A 19,666-nucleotide genomic window follows, 5' to 3' on the forward strand; every position below is an offset into this window, starting at 1 on the left:
CAGCCCTGTGGCACAACGTGTGACAGTCTGCAAATCCTGGCGCCTATTTCTGGAAAATTGAATGGGTTGTTATAACTTTATGTGGCAATGAATGAATGAACTATTGTAGAATTAGTCACTGCAGAACAGGAAAGAAAAATATCTCTTCGTGTCAGATTTTCTGAGATGGAAAATGTGGATGAAGCAACAGTACCTTGACTGCAGTTAAGGAATATAATCATGTTTAATGACAGAGACAAGTTTATCTCAAGACCTACCCTTGAGCATAAGTGTACATGGCAAGAAAAGGGAGGTATGTCACACTGGCTGTGGAACCTTTTGTTCTGTCTTAAAGGCTTCTTGAAAAAAAGTGACTGTAAACCTATTTCTCATCACCTTCATCCTTGATTTTGGCTTGTGTTTGGATTTTTGTTCATCTCTGGCAATAGTGAGATTTATTTTGTTTGTAGAGATTTGAAGACCTTACTGTTGCAGAGCAGTAAACTCTTGGTTTAGAGGTAGTTACAAACCTCTGAGCTGCTGGAAGCATCTCCTAGTTGAGACAATGTAGGTTTAGTTTTCCCTGGAGGAATCATAGAATCACAGAATGTTTTGTATTAGAAGGGAGCTTAAAGACCATTCAGTTCCAACTCCCCTGCATGGGCAGGGACACCTCCCAGCAGACCAGGTTGCTCAAAGCCCCATCCAGCCTGACCCTGAACGCTGCCAGGGGAGGCATCAGCCACAGCTTCCCTGGGCAACCTGGGCCAGTGTCTCACCACCCTCACATTGAAGCCACTGGAGAATTCAGTCTGACTCATTCCTACTCGGCTCTTGCAGTTTGCCTGCCTTGCCCTCTCTCCTTTATGTTATTTACAACATGGAAGCAGTTCAGCATTTATTCTCAGGCACTTGATTCAGTGCTTTCTGAGGCAACAGTGCTTCTATAGGAATTGTCTTCTTCAACACCAGTGTTAGGAGCAGTCTGAAACCACAGCCACTGAGGTGAAGCTTTTCCTGGTCTAGATTTCATCACTCCATTAATTACAGTAGCATATCAAGATTCCTGCTAGGTGTAGTAGCTGCTGTATTGTAGTAAAATTTCCATGGACCTGTATTAATAGAAATTTCATTTTCAACTAATTAAAAGGGACAGTGGAGTAAGAGCCTCATTGAATGCCATTAGTTCATTAATATCATTCTACCAAAAGCAGCCTCACTGGCACTAGATTATTACTGTGCTATACTCTGTGACAGCTGCAACCTGACTTTCTACATAGTTTGGTGATTAGCTGAATAGGATTGTTCACTCTATCATTTTCACAGACATGGTGGTTGTTTGGAATAACAAAAAAATATTGGTTTCTCCTTTGCTACTGGTAGGCTGTTGTCAATAACTTTGTTGCTGGTAGCAAGGGAAGCAGTCTCTCCCTGTGCAGTGATGTTCCTCCAGTTCTTAATTGCAGTGCACCCCTGGGCTTGTGTCCCTGCAGAGCCAGGAGGAAAGAATTGCACAATCCAGGGGCTTTATGGAGTCAACAAAACCCCTGAATCCAAACAAACAGAAATAACGAATGAACAAAAAACAACCAAGAGAAAAATCATTGGAGAGATAGGCACTTCTGAGAACAGAACAGAGTATCTTAAGATAAGTCTGGGTGGTGGTTCTCCAGCACAGAGAACTCAGTATTATTGACCCTTTCCATTGGCTGTAAGGGGAATCCAGGGAACCTCTCTGTGTAGTCCTAAATTCCTTGATGGAGGCAGTCAAATGACATACTGAATAGGTAGACCCAACTATATTGGTGAAACTCCAAATTTTGAACACTTCAGGAGTGGTTTTTTTTTTTCTTCTCCTTCTGTGGTTTCCTTTGAAACCTGTGGCCTGGAGTGCAGTGCAGAAAACAAAGGGTGAGAAAGCAGAAGGGAATTTATTCAGGGTGGATGTTGTTATTTGAACAAGCATAGTAGATTTGAATGAGTGTAAATGTGAAGCAAAATGGTAAACAGGCAGATACCCAGTGCTACCTATGAAGCAATATGTTCTTAAACTGTAAATAGAATTGGAACACTTTATTCTGGCACCAGTCCTTTGTGCTACCACAAGCCTTGCTCCACAGTGCTCTCTGCTGGAATTTTGCTATAATATAGTATATAAAAATATACATATTTTTATTTTCTGTTAAAATGACAGTAATTCCTTTTTTTTTTTTTTTTTTTTTTTTGCATTTGGTAATTAGGTAAAATTGTAGTACTCAGTTCTTCTTAAGAATTTATTCCAGCTGTGATATGATATCAGGTAGCTACATATTTTCACTGAGTTAAATCAACAATTAATATGAGATAAAGGCGAAAAAGTCCATTAATAGAATGCAGAGGAAGCACAGTCTGTTCTCAAGAAAATCAAGCCTTTGATAGTGAATGAGGTGACAGAATTTTGCCCATGGCTTACCATGGGGAAATACATAGTACTGTATTTGAATCTACTGCAAACTGCCAATGTAATTGTACTTTTGGGTTTTTTGGTAACATCCACGGATTATATGTTTCTCCCTTGTTTCCAGCAGCAAGTTGATGACTTTTTGAATGTCTACTGCTCAGTGCCAGAGACCATCCAAAAGGAAAGCACTTGGGAAACGCAGACGTATGTTCACTTCTGTGATGGCCAAGGAGTGGCACTGACCCTCAAGCCAGAGCACAGGGTGGAAGATGTTTTGTCTTTGGCATGCAAGGTACTAATTTTTCATGTATGATTGCACCTTGTTACTAGCAGTGGGCTTGAGAAAGAACATCAGAGGATGCCTAAATAGTGAGAGCATAATACTTGCATCTCCCTGTCACTTTATCAAGACACACTGCTCTTTCCTTTAGTTATGCTGTTTATGTGTTGGAGCCAAGGCAGCAAGGCTGGGGAAAGGTTTTCAAGAAGTGTTGATCAAGATAGTAGTGGCAGTTTGCCAGGTCATCAGCCCCTAAGAAACCTTAGCATGTGTTTGCTGTACATTTTCAGTGCAGAAAACCCAGTTCTGTGCTAATTAATCACAGAGGAGTAACTGGGTTGGTATTTCATATCAGGAGATTAAGACATTTAAGACTACTGTGACAAAGGCTATCATAGATGTTTCCTTCTTAAAGGACCCTTTCAAGCTTTTAACTAAATACCAGCTCTACTTGTGAATTTCAAAAAGTGCATTCCCTTCTGACAGTCAGTGCCAGCAATCTGAGGGGGGTTGCTATAGATCTTGGGACAGAAATCTTGAGTCATAATCTGAAAGTAAAGTAGAAATACCCATTTTAACTACAAAGAGAAGACCAGCACCTTGCAAAGGTGGCAATGTACCTGTCACCTTGGTTTCCACATGTCAGTGCTTGAATGTAGCTGTAACTTTGTGATTCAAATCACTTTAAGTATGGAAACAAGGTTTTTGGAAAAAAACAAGCTTTGTAGTTCCAAGGTTTGCTTTCTGGCTACTGGTAAGCATATTTTCTTTACATCACCAGCAATAGGGAAAAACAGGGAAAAAAAGAATCCTGCTCTGTACAAAAATACATTAGCATGAACTTTCAGGTCAGCTTGTTCAACAGGCTTGAAGTTAAAGAATTTCAAGACATCCAGTGGATGAAAGGGCCCAATTTTTAATGGCTCTTTCTACCTGGTGATGTTGCAAATAAATAAATTAAAAAAAAAATAGGAAATTGTACAAGTTCTCAAAAATATGAGGTTAACTTTAACTTTTAAATTGTAATAAGCTCACCACTTTAGTCAAGTAACAATGCATCTCCATGGCATTGCCAAGAAAATATTACCTCTCGTTGGTTTTTGGAAACTGAATCCTGGAGAAATAGATTGTTGCTTGGCTTTACTTTTAAAAAATTTACTTTAGTAGGCTTAAGAGACTGAGATATTATTTGACCAGCAGATGGCATGGTAGAACCGAAACATTTAGAAGTGTTTATAGTGACATCCAAGACCCCTGAAAGAGGAAATAAAATTTATAAATGTAAAATTAAGTTGAAAAGGAAATTCCTTACCTCTCTTATTCCATTGTTCCAAAATATTTTTTATTGTAAAGCTTTTATTTTTTAATAGATGTCTGTATTGCATGAACATTTAGTTTTAAATAATTTTATTTTTTTCTTAAACATTTTTCTGTTTTATTTTTTCTTTCCATTTTGTGTGCTAAAGCTTTTCATAAGCATGCTCTAATGCTGAATACTTTCTGCTCATCTGTCCTGGTTCTTTTCCTTCTTACATTTTCATTCTGCTCTGGTGAGTGTAAGGAATCTTTCTTCTTAACAGAACATGTTTGAATGTTATGTGTATAAGGATAAAGTTCAAAGGGGTGGTTGTTTTTTTCCCCTTCATTCATGCTTTATGGGGTTTATGCTTTTCTCATTTCTGTTTTCCATCTGGGGCTTTTGGATAGGACATATAGAAAAAAATGTGCATTTGAATGCAATTATTCAGGATAGAGAACACATGCAACTTGTAAACTGTTACACATAACAAAATGTCCAGGTAATTTTAGTTACTCAGTAAATTTACATTTTGTTAGCTGCAGAGATACATTAAAGAGCTTAAGTAATCCTAAGGGAGGCAGTCATGCCTCCTGTTTTAGAAATGCTGCTTCCTCCTGTTGCTCTATTAATATGCTAAACTGAAATGCTTTGTGCAGTGGTCTCACCATCATCCTGCTTTTCTGAGTGACTCCCATCAGGGGCTTGACACTTTCAGACTAATATCCTTTGGGAATATTCCTATTTCCCTTTGACTTCCTGTTGAGACAGGATTTTTGCTTTGACCTCACGCAGTGAAAAGAAGTAGGTAAAACTCTCTGATCATAGATGAAACCCAGCAATAAAAATAAAATCCAATAAAAGCAAATCCTTAGGGAACCTGTTTCCCATCCCCACTGCTAGCATCCCATCCATGCATATACATTTTCTACATCAGAAAAAAAAGGGGCTGAGCAGAACTGAATCATTAAGTACTTCAATAGTACTTTAGAAAGTACTTTACTTTACTTTAAAAAGTACATTAAAAGTACTTACAGAAAAAGATGTCTTTGAGGATAAGTTCAAAAAGAACAGAAAACATTTGTAATATCTTTAGAAATATTTTGCAGTGTTCAGTTAATCTAATAGCCAAGACGTAGTTTATGAAAGGATTTGGGGTGATCATAAGGGAAAATGGAAATTGCACTTGAACCTAATCTTCTAAGCAATGCAGCTAGTTTTGTTTATACCACACAAATAGTTAGAAAATGACTCGTTGATGGTTGCTTTTGCATGATTTCTAAAGATCTTTTATTATGTGTGTGTTGCTTCTTAGTCTTTTGGAATTCTGGAAATAAATAACAAATTCCAAACTCTGTTCTCTTTATTCCTTAGATGAAACAGCTGGAGCCAAGACACTATGGCCTACAACTCAGAAGAATGGTTGATGAAAATACTGAGTATTGTGCTCCTGAACCATATGAATACATAATAGACCAGGGAAGTGTGACTCCTGTTAGCTAAAGCTCTATGATGTGTGAAGCTACAGTTGATTTATCACCTACAATATGTATCATTTTGATCTAAAAGAAGGTTTTAAAGCTGTTCCTTTATTGTGTTCTGCCACCCTCATTCACACAGTCTGTTCCTGTGCAGACATCTGGGTGGCTGGGCACTAGAAACACTCTACAAGTCCTGTCTGAAGATTTAAGTGAAGCTTCTGGTGTAAAGTCTCGAAGTGTCAGTCTCTACTCTAGGCTGGAGTTTTCTGTCTTGAGTTTAATCTGAGTTCAGTCCCACTCATACCGACAGTGCTAGAACAGTACCACAGTCCTCTGTGTAAAGACAGCAAGTTTTGTCTCTTTATTGATGCAAATAATACCATGCTTACTTCCCATGCTTGACCTTTAGTTTTTGATGCTTACAGTTTCAGAATTTGATTATTTCTGTTACTGTTTTTTTCCAACAGGTGTATGATGAAATAGAAATTTGTCCCTTAAATGTTCATCATGTTCATCTTACAAAGACTGAAAACATAAATGATTTTGGTAAGTTTAACAGCTCTCAGAAAATTTTCTTTTTATTCTTCACATTGCTTGCTTTTTTTAGGAGTTTTCTGTCTCTGAAAGGAGGTAGAGCCATCCCTAATAGGACTCAAAATCTGAGTCTGCAAAGGACTTGAGGTATTACAACAAAGATCAAAACTGGTTGTTTTAAAGTGGCAAGGACATTTCTTATGTCTCCATTTGGGAAAGGCCCACTTTCTAATTCTACTGTGCTGGCCAAGTAATTCAAGCATCAAATTGTCAGAAGACAAATGCCCTTTGCCAGGATTAATGCAATTAGTCTCAGTCAGGCCAGGGTAAAGGTCTGCCCTTTTCTTTTTGGTAGTGGGATAGGATTAATAGTGTCTTTTGGTACAAATTCTGACAGGCTTTTTATCCATGAGAAATGGTTATGCCTAGGAATAATTGTATACCTTCCAAAGGTACCTTTTGTAAGGCAGCTCTGTGCTGTTCTTTAGCTGAAGGTCTGCTGGTATACATTATTCCTTTCTGAGTTGTCTCGCTCACTGGTCTAAATGGATTTGTTGCTTTGTAGTTTAGGTTTCCATTTTTCTGGCCTGTTTAAGATACTTCTATGTCTGACGGACATACTGCAAAATTCTTACCATAAAGATGAGCTGTATCATTGAAATGTCGTAGGGGACTGAGGTAAAAAAAAAAAAAAAAAAAAATTAATGTAATTTTTTTCTTAGAGCAAAGTATGACATTTCCTGGAAGTTGAAATGTCATATTAACTCTAACAGGCCTTTCAGTGGCTGAGAAACAAGGGGATAATATCTCTGTGTTCCATGGGTGTGCTCTCATGAGCAGTATTCTCCCTTTGGTTGAATAGAGGCTACTAAATACAAAAAATAAGAGGGAAAAATTTCTGAGAAAGTATATTTGATTTTAAACCTCTTGCTTCAGGTTTTGCTGTCACAGCACAGGTTGATGAAAATCAGCATCTCACCCATATATTTGTAAGTGATGTTATCCCTGATGGAATGGCATATAAGGAAGGTATTGTATCATATTTATGTCTAATACTGTACTTTTTTGTCTTTTTAAAGTCTCTAAACATGAAGGACCTTTAGTGCTGCTGTCTGAAATGGTCCTTGGCCGTAGTTTTCTTTCCTGAAGGCCATGGATATTATGTGACATTAGGAGAGATAATGTGGACATAGTAACTAAATTCTGATTTTGATACAGCAGAGAGAGTTCTTGTTCACCCTTGGAGACAAAATCTGTGTTCAGCCATCTGACCAAGTGCTTTTGCACAGAGAAATAAGCTGGAGAAAGAGTTCATCTCACAACGTTTCAGTGAGCGCCTTCCCTACTGCGCTGCACAGGAACCGTGTCTCTTCATCAGCACAGCATGATCACATCATTTCTGCTCTCTGAAAAACAGAGAGACAAATCCAGAAAACAGAGGCAGTTTCTTTTGCTATAGGAGGGTAATGACCACTTGATTGTCACTAACCATGAAAAATAGTGAGTGCCACTGTTTAATGTTATACAAAAGACTTCATCTGCTGTGGTTCCAGTTTGGCATGAATTATTTAATCTGGGTGACTTGCGCCTCGTTCTTCCCAGACTGGGAGAATGAAATACAAGGTACAGTGCTGTATGCTGGTGGGCTGTCTTTTAAAGTGAACTCAAGGGATCCAAGCCTTGAGAGGTGCCTCTATTCTAATCTTCATGGAAGTTGTGCTTCCCTCCCACCTGCCAAATCCTGTAGCATCTTCAGACAGAAACAATTTGATTGCAGTACTATGGGTAAAACCTATAAGCATTGAGACTGAACTGTTTCATAAAAGCACAAATAAAGCTCCCATTGGTTCCAGTGGGTTTCTGATTGATTGGGCTTTTTGAATTACAGCCACAAAAATAAAAGGTGAAACATCATAAGGTTTGGTTTGAGACCCTTAACATTTTGTATTCTCCTTTTTCTTGCCTTCCTTCCATGTGCTCCTAGGGCTCCGAGTAGGCAATGAAATCCTGAGCATAAATGGAGAGGCTGTGTCTGATCTTGATCTCAGGCAGATGGAGTTACTGTTTTCAGACAGAAGTATAATGCTCACTTTGAGGATGAGCCCTTATGGAACCCAGCAGCCCTTATGTGTATCCTGGTCAGATGGCGACATTTCCACAGAGCCAAAGACTTTGTTGCCTCCTCCAAATCAGTCACAGCTCCTGGAAGAGTTTCTTGATAACTTCAAAAAGAACACAGCAAATGGTAAGAGGTTGAGAATAGTTTAATTACTTTAACCTGACTTCTAATATTGCTTTTGTAAAAACTCAGTCAACTACGTTTAAAATCTGTGCTTGCCTCATTGAGAAGCCCAGGTACAAAGTGTTTAAATTCCATTTACACTCCATATGTGTCTTGGTATTTAATTATTTTATAGAAAGTAAAAATGGAACTGAATATGGTCATTTCTTCAGCAAAATTATATTCTTCTAATCTGTTTGGCTGCACCATTCAGTGTCATCAAATGCTCTCTTGTTTGTGCTGTGTCATGTCAAGTACATCCAGTACATTTGTTTCTCAGGCATCAGTGTTTGAAATTATGTGATGGCTTTCAGAGGCGTAAGTATTGTTCTGTGTACCATGTTTTACATATACTAAAATACTGCATACATTAAGGATACCTTACATGCAGTAATCAACATCTCCTCAGAAAGGAGTTGTTTAGCTCTTCTCCCACCAAGTGATGTAAATGTGGTCCCATTGGCCACAGCTGCTCACCATGTAGACAAAAGCCTATGAAAACAGCTTTCATATAGGTTATTTTGTTATCACCTGCTCAGATTTCCTACTCAGTGTAATACCACTGTAATAAGCATTGAATGAAAGACATGTCCTAAGAGGCGGTTATCAGGGTGAGACCCATATGGGTTTCCACATGAGGAGCACCAGGCAGGGTAGGTGCCAAAAGCCAGCATAGTAAAGATTGCTCCTGGATGGCACAACAGCCTGCCAGCCCCAAGGAACTTGCAAGTGCTCACTTCTCAGCTTTTCAGATAGAAATAGGAGGTGGTACCTCCTAATATGAGGCAGGACACAGCCTCACCAGGTAGAGTAGAGCCATGGCCTTCCCTTCCTTTAGCTGATCTTACTTCACTTGAGAAATACATCTTGTAATACCAGAATACATGTAAGCACCTGTCTGAAATAGAAAGTATGTGGGGATTTGTTCCCCTTCCATCCCACACCTTGACTATTTTTCAAACAACATAGAAGCAAATTTAACTGTAGTGTAAAAGGTGTGGTTTCCTCACTACACCTCTGGGGAATGTTAGTAAAATTCTGGGTGCACTGCTCTGTGAGGTGGGGAGCAAGGGGTACAAAAAGAGATCAATTATTTTTGTATATAATTGTGGTGGCAAATGTTTTCTGATTGGAATTTTTTTCATAATTAAAAATGGGAGAAGAAAACGAATCACACAGGAGGAGTTATTAGAATTGATTTAATTATAAAGCAATTTTATTAGGTCATCTTTTGAAATTAAAATAAATCTGAATACAAGATTTGTTACACAGTAAGTATCATCTCTCTCAGGGGCCTTAGTTCAATTTAAAATGCCATTAAATTGACTATTGGCACATAAAAGTTAGTGTCATAAAACAAAAATTATGATAGAGCTAATTAATTACATAATTATACCAGGGCTATCACTCAGCTTGTTGGCTTGATATCATAGGCCAGCATTACCTAGAGTATTCAATATGATAAATGTATGTGTCCATTCACTAGATTCTTCAATCCTCTGGGATAAATTTGCAACCTGTGCAAATACTCCATTATAATAGGAAATTACTGGAGTATGTATTACACTCTAAGCACTAGTGGGTAAAGGTACATAGTGTGTTTGCTTTTCTGCTTAAAAGCAGCTAAGGAAGATTTATTCTGAAAGGGAACAAGTTCTAAATTAAGCTTGGTGAAAAGAACTTTCATGTTTATTGAATTCAGTGTTTAGTGTCTGATCATCTGATTGGGTTTAAATGGAAACACAAGAAAATCACATTACTTTGAATTAATAGATAATCATAAAGGGTTTAACTGTTCTATGTTCTGTTACTCACTCAGGAATTGAATAAGATTTTAGATAAGAAAAGGGTGTATTTATTGATCTGAGCAGGGACTTGGAGACCAGAGACTCTCAAATTTACATCCAGTATTCAGTTCTGTTCTGTCTCCTTTCTTAAAGTTAAAAAAAGTCACTTTTATGACCACAGTTTTCAAAAATAATTCAGACATTTGCTTGTCCGTGTTGAGCCTGTTCTTCCAAGGCAGCACCTTTGAAAGTCAGGTAGTGCCAGTGGAGGGGAACCTCTCTTGAAAAATTAAGCAGTTTGGCTAAGGGTACACACCGAAGTTAAAAGCCTTATTGTTTCTGCTTTTGAAGTCCTGTTTTTAAAAATTAACTAATTCTATGTATTTTTCTAGAGTACTGTGAGGATTAATGAGCTAAAGTTAACAAAGTGCTTGAAAAATGGAAGTTTTCAGCACTTAGTCATACTGTAATACCCTGCTTGGTGACAACCAGCAAGAGAAAGCAAAACAGAATTTTCTTTAAATCACTGGCTTCATATAACTTGGGTGGTAACAGTTTGTCCACATTTGTTTAGTTTTGTAACTGCTTAGCATAAACCTGATGAATGCCTTTTCCTACTTACTCTGCTATGTTAAGGAAACCCAATTACACCTTGTGGCAACTTTGGCAGCCTTTACTCTACAGAAGGGAAGTGATTGACATTCTCCAAAGCCACTAACACTGCCACTCCTAAAATTCATTCCAAGGGAATTTTCTGTGAGAATGATTCATTTTCTCCAGGAGGCTGCTGTACCCTTGTAGCTGTATTTTGGGCCTTCTGTGGTCATATCATTTGATCTCCCACATGGCAATGCTATGTCCTTGCTGCTTAGCACTTGGCTAGTAATGAGCTTACCCTGGAAAACTGAGTGGCAGAGCAACTAAATTTGCTTCCCTCTCCAGTGCTAAGGAAATGAAACAAAGTTGGTACAGAATTACAAAATGAGGGATTTGGACTGAAATTCTTACAGCTGTGGAGGAAAAAATGCCATCTTTTTAAGATGGCATGGATATTTGAGGAACAAACAGCAGAGAAGGCACGAGAACTGAAATTTGTATTTTTAGGGCAATGCTGTGTGGGTTAATGGTATATATATGAAGTGCTGAGGCAGGAGGTAGAAGCATCAGTAGGTGTGAAACCCATTGCAGTGTGTGAGTGGCTGTCAGAATTGGGCAGGGTTTTTTTTTTCCCTGGCAAGTGGGTTTTTGTTAGAGAAGCTGTTATTTCTGGTTAGATGACACTGTTGAAACCAACCTTAATTTGTAAATAAATCCCTGTGATTAAAAGAAAAAAGTGCGGGATGGCAGATACACTTTAACAGGTTTACATAAAGAAATACTTTAAGAGGGTTAGAGAGCTAAAGGGGAAAGAAACCATAAAAAAAAAATAATAAAAAAAATACACACTGTTCCTTCACTTTCCATTGTACTTCTCATCTTTCATCTTTGGGGCATGGCACTTACTTTCTCTGTGGGATCTGGGTTCCTGTCTGCCCCATCTTTCTAGAGATGTGGTCACAGGAGCCATGAAGAAGGCTTGGGTGCTGCTGACAAGGGGAAAGGGAGATGGTTTAGATACCTCTGTAGAACATAATTGCAACTCACAGCTTCTCCAGAAAATTTGTCTCCTTACAGCTTTGTCAGATACTACTGAGTTGAGGGAGGAAGAGAGAGACAGAGGTTGGCTCTGCAGCCATCTGGCTGCATGCATGTTGCTGGGCAGACCTCTCCCTCTTCCAGACTCAACCCAGCCTGAGTATCAGACAGGCCTGTGTGTCCCTCTTAGGAAAAAAGGTATTGTCCAGGAGGATGTAAAGCTAAGGTGCTGTAGCTTCCAGCAGGTGAGGGCTGCGCCTGGGGTGCTTCCTCAGACTGCTGGGCTTGTTGCTGTTTGGCCATAGTTGTTAAAGAATTTCATAAGCATTTTTTAAATGTTAGCTTCAAAGAATTTCATACACAAAAGTAAAACTAAAACTTAACTGAAGAATATTTCTACAATAACTTCTACTTTTAGTTCTTCCCAAATCAAGTCCTATTTGTTTCGACATTTAAATTCACTTCATTGTGTTGTAGGGCACAACCTTTGTTGCACTGCATGCATGAGGAATAAAGGAATTTATTTTCATCCTTTTGATTTCAGAAGAGGTGAATATTGCTTCTTAGCTTCCAAAGTCCTGAGGTAAACAATAGTCCTCTTAGATGTGGGCCCTAATCTGTATTAGTTGTACAGGTCTGCACATACCTCTCACTCTTGCCTTGTGAATCTAATACTAGATATCCGATGGTTTTGCATGGTGTGAGACAGCACACTAGAAAACTAGTGCCTCTTTTTAACATAGACACACGGTTGTCTATGCAGCATGACTGCTTGTCTACCTGAAGATTGATGACTCTGCTGAGTTTTCTTCCTTTTTTTTTTTTCACTCATTGCCCGATTTACTTCAGCAGGAAGCCACGTAGATGTGATAGAACATGCAGTGGCCATTCATCAAAGCAAGCTCAGAGGTGAGGTGTGTGTTTACTGTAGTCTTGGACAACTCTGATATGCTGGCTCCTGCTCCAGCTGGTTTTGTGGCTTTACATGTCTTTGTCCTGTGCTCCTATGAATCCCTGGGAAAACACTCTGTCTGGCCTGTGACAATACCTGGGACTGTAGCAGTCCAGAGGTTAATTCAAAGAAAATGTTTGCCACTTCAGATGCTGGTACCATAGGAGCATTTGTTGCCTGCTGCATGTTTTGCAATGCAAAGTGTTTCCAAAGAGTGGTGGTTTAACGAGCTCTTGCTGGCTCTTGAAAATTGTCCTGTTGGCTTCCTGCTAGATGTGGATGCTGCAAATTACAAGATTGTTTATGCTATAAAATGAAACAGCCTTAAATGCTCTTTCTACTGAAAGAGTGTTCTGTTCTGCTTTGCTGCTGTGATTTAATCCCTGTGATGTCAGTGGGTCAAATTGTTTGTTCCTGGTGTAAACTGCATTAAACCCTGTGGATCTGCACTTTCTGTCTCAATTACAATATGTAGGCATAAATCCTGACATTGCCCATCCTACTGAAATCTGTAGAGTAACCATATGGACAGCAGGGAGATTTATTAATTATGATAAAGCTAGAGACATCCACATATAGACCAGTGCCTGTTGTTATTCAGTACACATCAAACAATAAATGTTCTGTGTTTCATAGAGGTAAGGTAGATAGAGTAATTATAAAAACTGTCTAAGTGTGCTGGTTTTGTCCTATCCCTGGAAGTGTTCAATGCCGGATTGGACAGGACTTTGAGCAACCTGATCCAGTGGAAGGTGTCACTGCCCATGCAGAAGGGTTGGAAGTAGATTATTGTTCAGGTCCCTTCCTACCCAAACATTCTTTGATGCTATGGTTTTAGCTGGGATGGAGCTAATTTTCTTCATAGTAGCTTGTATTAGCCTGTGTTTTGGAATTGTGCTGGAAACAGTGTTGATAACACAGGGATGTTTTTGTTATTTTGACCAGTGCTTACAGAGTCAAGTCCTTTTCTTCTCCTCATACTGCCTTGCTAGCAAGTAGGTTGGGAGTACACAAGAGGCTTCAGGGGACACAGCTGACCCCAGCTGACCCAAAAGGGTATCCCATACCTTAAGAAATCATAGTCAGCAATGAACTAGGGAGAAGGTTGGCCAGGGAGATGCTGCCTGGGGACTGGCCGGGTATCAGTCAGATGATAGTGAGCAATTGTTTGAATTTGCATCACTTGTCTCTTGAGTTTTATTTCTCTTTCTTTGTTGTTATCCTCTTAATTATATTTTTAAATACTGTTAATTATTAATTGTTATTATTTTCAATTATTAAGTTGGTTTTAATCTCACCCCTGAGTTTTCTCAATTTTACCATTCCAATTCTCCCCCCCATCCTGCTGTGGGGGGGAGTGAGCCAGCAGCTGGCTGGTTCATATTTGCCCCAAGAAGTTGGCAGTGAAACCATGGAGTTAAACCATGACACTAAGCTAGTCACAAATTCTTGCTAAACTATTGAGTTAATTCCTTCCTCCCTCTTTTTCCTTCTGTTTTCATTATTTTTGTGCCTATAAATCTGAGATGGGGAGAAATTGTAGCAATAAGGTGGTACAGGTAGTTACCTGGGCAGGGCCAGCTCTATTTGTTTTCGAGTTCTCCTCAGCGCACATAATCACTGAGCATGGCCAAAGCCATCCCCTGTGAGCAATCCTGGACCAGCAGCAGAAGCCAGGAGAAGTGCCACAAACAGCCCCAGCCTGGAAGATCTAAGGACAGCAGTATCAGCCTTTGCTGATACTTGCAGAGGATGGTGGCCACCCAACATGGGCTCTGCTGTGTCTTCGTCCTCTGTACCACAGCCACACATCTCCAGTTGTTGAACTGGAACAGAAGGGTGATGCACCAACTACAGCTAACACTGGCCTTCACTGAGATAGATTCTAAGAAGGCATTTGCTATGCACTTAGGAAGCAAATGTAGTTAGGTACAGTTTGAGAAGCCAGTGTCAGAAGTGTTAAACTTGAAACTGAAAAGCCTGAACAGTTGCCTGACTGGCAGATATTTGGACAGAGAAAGTTTGGATTGTAGTTCAGTAACCCAATGAAAACATACCATTGGCTTCAGGGGCTAAATAGGCACTGCTACAGAAGTTCAAGCTGTTATTTCCTATTATGTTGCTAATTTGTGTTTTCTTGATTACTGAATTAACAAATAGGTAACATAACTTCACTTTACTGTGAACAGTTAACCGACAAAAGGGATCTAAAAGACTCTGCTCCAACTTCAAAATAGATGTTTCTGCAGATATTAGGGGAAAAAAAAAAAAAGCAGAGCATACATCAGCCTACAGAAAGTCACACTTGCAGAAGTAGGTGGCTGACTGGAGCTAAGCCACTCTTTAACATGTGGTCCAACATGTCTTAAATTGTTCGATACAAGAATATTTGCCTGTGTTTAAAGAAATATCACTTTCCTCACTGAAAGATGAGAACAAAGACTTGTTCCACTCAATCATTTCAACGCCTGGCCAGAAGAACAATTTTCTCTTACCTTAGGTGCTGTGAGATCTGCAAAACTACGCATGGTCCTTCAGGAAGCATGTAGAACACTTTCTGATGCTTCATTACTAGCTCCCTGAAGCCAAAACATCTGGATGAGAGAGGCCATGAAGGGAACCTTCTTGTCTGGCCCTCAAATGCATGTCTGCTTGGTAACAATTAGACTCCACGGTTACAGGCATCTACTAATTCTGTTTTTAAGAACCCTGTCTAGGAAGACTGATGTTATGACACCTGTAGGCTGATATTCTTTCCAGATTGAACATCATGAGTGAATTCCTGAAATAAGTTTCTGTCTATGCCAAAGAGTCAATTATTACAGCATTGAGGCGAAGCTCAGAACATACTTTCCAGCCAGCCCCAAAATAGATTAAAAATGCCTAGGAAAACAGCAAGTGATAAAAGCCAAAATAACAACCAGAGATAAAATATTTTCTGAATTATTAAAATCAGTGTATTTTATGTGTTTCTCTAACATGTTTAGTTTTACTTTTCTAGAAACTGAGTTTCTCCATAGTTTACTTGTCTTAGTAGAATCAAGTCATGTTACTTTAGCAATGAAATTTTGAGCTAGTTTGTATCTGAAGTTAAGTCAAAGAACAAGAAGTTGAACATTTCCTAGATAAAAAGAGGAAGAGGTTTTTAAAATTTGAGTAAATTTAATGTTTAACTTCCTTTTGAACTGCTGGTTAAAGCACCATGAAAGCTGTAGACCACTGTACAGTTAATAACCACAGCTACTGCCTGCAAATAGTTTTGAATTTACTCCAGCATTGGAGTGAAAATGCTGGAAGAGTAATACTTGCCTGTGAGTACCATCTGTGGGGAAACAACTGAACTGGCAATGTGCATTAAAACTTAAATAAATTCCAGTTAAAATTATACTATTTGAGCTAACATGAACTCTGCCATAATTCTGGTAAAACTTAATTGGAGATTACTAAGTATCTGCATTTAGGGTCCGGGGTACCTCAGTCGTTTGCCCAGATTCATAGAAAACCAAACTGAATGTGAAAGCTGAATCAAATTGCTTTGTTTTTCAGCTTGAAGTGGTAGGGGTTATGATGTGTTTCAATGTATATTTCTCATTTGTGGCTGCAACTGGATTGCTTATCTGCCAGCCTTCTCTGTTTCCTTAGTGTAGAAGCTACCTGGAGATAGCTTTTGGTCTAGACATCAGATGTGCCTACAAAAAGCTCTTCATGAATAAGATCAGTCTGTAGCAGTCATTTTTCTTATGTTGAGGCTTGTACTGGTAGAACACAGAAGTGAAAAAAAAATTATTAACTTGTTTATTTACTTCTGTATCATACAGATGAAAAGAGATTAACAACTTGAGGAAAGGACCTTTGAGGGCACTTTTCTTGGGTGGAAATTAGTTCTCCACATCACTTGAACTGGACCTTTCTTGTGTTACAGACTCACAATTTTTTTCAGTTGACTTATTACTAAATTTATAGTCATCCTTCTCTGGCTGAAGAGGGGGAAGAGAGGGAAGAGAACAGAGGGGGAAGAGAACAGGTTTGGTGTGAAGTCCTTAGGGAACTGTATGTGCCTCCAAACATGTGATGTTTCCAGACCTAGGGTTTCGTGATGGAAACTGTGGGTCAACTCGTATCCTCTTGTATCACAGCTCTACCAAAGCTACCTGGCTTTATCCACACACCTCATCTTCTAGACCCTCCACAATTTTACTAGAAATTTCTGCAGTGAAAATTACTGTGGTGGAACAGTTAATGGATCTTCTGTGGGACTTTGTCTTCTCCTCCCAGAACTCTTTCTTTTCTCCTTACTGACCACAGTTAGTGTGCTCTTTGCAACCTCACCAGATATTTAAGTGGCTGCAGAGAGTGCATGGGCTCTGTCTTGGATGGCAGCCACTGGGTGCCCCTCCCTTGTTGATCGCAGGGGACAGCATGAGCCAAATAACTGAAGGGTCTGTTCCTCACATAAACAAGACACACAAGTTATTCATAAGGGAACTAGTGAAACCAAAACCTTTCATATCTCTCTGGTGAAACTTGGATCCCTTCTTAAACAAAGACTGTGGGAATGTCTCTTGAAAGCCATTTGATAAATTCCTTCAGATCAACTGTTACTTTTGGAGACATGTTTCTTGAAGTCTTTCAGAAAGGAAAATGAAACAGAAGGAAATGCTTACATACATGCTTTTAATTTGGTTATAAAAGAGTAAATGCACTGCTGAAAACATGAAATGTATCTAGTTGTGTCACACCAAAAGAAATAAGCACATGCGTGCTGCTTGCCAGGTGGAGCTGTTAAACTGAAGTTATGAGTACTATTCTCCAAGGGAGCAGTTTTAGAGTTCACCATGCTGATATTTCTCTTCTTCAAGCAATGCTGGAATTCTTCACCTACCACTCCCCTGGTTTTCAGTAAGTCCAAAGGGATTAAGACCACCAAGGCTTTGTACCTCTCTAGCATTTTACTCAGGCTTTAGTATTATTTGCACTAGGGATTTTGGAAATATTTATCTTTTCTGGGAACCCTTGCTCTTGATAGCAGCATTGACTAGAAGAATGTGGGAACTGCAATCATATCAGAGTCAGCTGATCAGTCTGGAGAAGTCACACAACAATGAAAAATGCAGCTTTCCCTACACCTGGCCTAACCTCATTACCCAAATGTAATTTCTTGTTTCCATTTAAACCATACAACCCTGTTATGGAAACTCTCTGTAATGGAGAGAGGGAGAATACCCTCCCTGCTGAGGACAGGCTGTGTTGTGTTTTATTGGCAGTTTCTAGAGCACTTGGAAATTGTTGAAAATATTGAATACATTCTTAGAAGATAGATTGGACCACCTGTAACACCTTATAGTTATGTATCCTAATTTTTTCCAAGCTAACATTCATGTTGGTATTCTCAGAAATAAGTTGATGTCCAGCTTATTGTTATTTTGCAATATCTGTGAAATGACTGGACAATACAGGAGTTTAAAAATGCTGTCAGTTGCTCTGATCAGAGACCTGGGTATCTGTCTTTCACAGGCCAGACCAAGGCCATTATAATTGCTTGAAGCATTATATGAAGCATCTAACTACAGCAAATTAAAAGGTGCAGCAGAGAGCATGAGAAATAAGAGCACCATTTCCCTCTCAATTTCCAGAGAGCTATGAACAAGAAAGAGACTGGTTTGCAGCAGAGTAACCGCTGTAGTTAATAGTGAACATCTGAGCTGGAATCAACAAGTGACTGGGGTGTAGGGCAACCCTTGGGGCTTCTTCATCAATGTTCACTTGTAAAATAAGCATTCTCTTAGTGATAAACACTCTTTGCCAGGATCTCTACACACCAGCAGTAGAGAAACATGAAGTACTTCTTGTCCTCTACTGAACAGTCAGAGGCTTTTGGACATCTATTTGCCTGTGCATCTGCATTTATGCATCTATGTAATACTTGTGGTGTGTTGGTAACAGAGGAACCTAGGATGGGAAGGAATTTCAAGACTCAGTACGTCCAGCTCTCTACTAACTGAGGCTTTTAACAACCCTATTGATACATTTATCATATTCCAATTTAAATCAGGATAGGCTGTTTGCATCCTTTGCTCCTGGATAAGCCTCTTCTAGAAATTCATTCTTGTGATGGTTGAAAGCCAGTCTTCTTCTTGTCAGTGTAGACATATCCCTGAACAATGTTATAACTGATCAATATCTGCCAGCCTTGGTATCTGCTCAAGTAGTTCTAATTCACAACTGCGTGTTAACCCCTTCTCCACATTTTTCTTTCTTTCCTGGTCCCTGAAACTGTCTTCTATCCAATTTGATTCTGGGCCTGTGGCTCCGTGTTCAAGGTCATCCTTCATCTCTTTTGTGGTAGTCCAGTCATGCTCATAATTAATGCTATGTGTTAACTTTGAATGATTAGAGTATTTAATCAGAGTACTTCCTATTTTACTTTGCTTAGACAGGTAATGAAAATATTGAGTAAAATTGCTCCCATAACCCACCATGGACAAAGTCTACCACTAGTCTCTCTCAGAGAGACTAATTAGAAGTTTGTTCAGCCCAATCTATTGTTATCTTACATGCAAGCCATTTCTGCCTTGTTTTAATTCCTGTCCTTTTCATTGTAGCTAATATTTTCCATTGGGATATCATACATTTTTCTTTTTTTCTATTTTTTTTTTTTAATCAACTGCTTTTTCAGAAGATTAGGTTTATCTTATGTTCTTTGTCTTAAAAAAAAAACTTTGTTCAAAGGCAGATGTCAGGATAATTTGACAGGCATCTTACCATAGCTGAAATAGACTCAGCTTCAGTTCCCTCACCTGAACCTGGCAGAGCAGGAGACTTTGTCTCGCTCTCCTACTTCATGGAGGAATCCTAGTTTCAAGCTGCTGCTTTTTGTTCTGTTGTGTCTTTCTCAGTATTTTGGCAAAAATAAAATTGCTTAATGTGATTTCATTCTGATACAAAGCAGACCATTTCAAACCTCAGAAATCTGACAAAATGGAAAACATATTTTGCATAC

The 19,666-nt window shown here is 39.0% G+C and overlaps 1 protein-coding gene across 7 annotated transcripts in view; it reads left to right on the forward strand.

Moving 5' to 3' along the window:
- TIAM2 (TIAM Rac1 associated GEF 2) overlaps positions 1-19,666 on the forward strand; it is a 171,009-nt gene that overhangs the window by 114,529 nt on the left and 36,814 nt on the right. For 4 of the 7 annotated variants that reach the window (XM_071740617.1, XM_071740615.1, XM_071740616.1 and 1 more), the window contains 6 exons: positions 2,544-2,711; positions 5,371-5,472; positions 5,942-6,023; positions 6,948-7,040; positions 7,996-8,256; positions 12,564-12,623. In XM_071740617.1, the coding sequence (XP_071596718.1) occupies positions 2,544-2,711; positions 5,371-5,472; positions 5,942-6,023; positions 6,948-7,040; positions 7,996-8,256; positions 12,564-12,623 (766 nt within the window). The remainder of the gene's footprint in view (positions 1-2,543; positions 2,712-5,370; positions 5,473-5,941; positions 6,024-6,947; positions 7,041-7,995; positions 8,257-12,563; positions 12,624-19,666) is intronic. The other 3 variants (XM_071740620.1, XM_071740619.1, XM_071740621.1) reach the window with 3 other exon arrangements.

This window comes from Heliangelus exortis, chromosome 3 (genome assembly GCF_036169615.1).
Source record: "Heliangelus exortis chromosome 3, bHelExo1.hap1, whole genome shotgun sequence".
Taxonomy (NCBI): Eukaryota; Metazoa; Chordata; class Aves; order Apodiformes; family Trochilidae; genus Heliangelus; species Heliangelus exortis.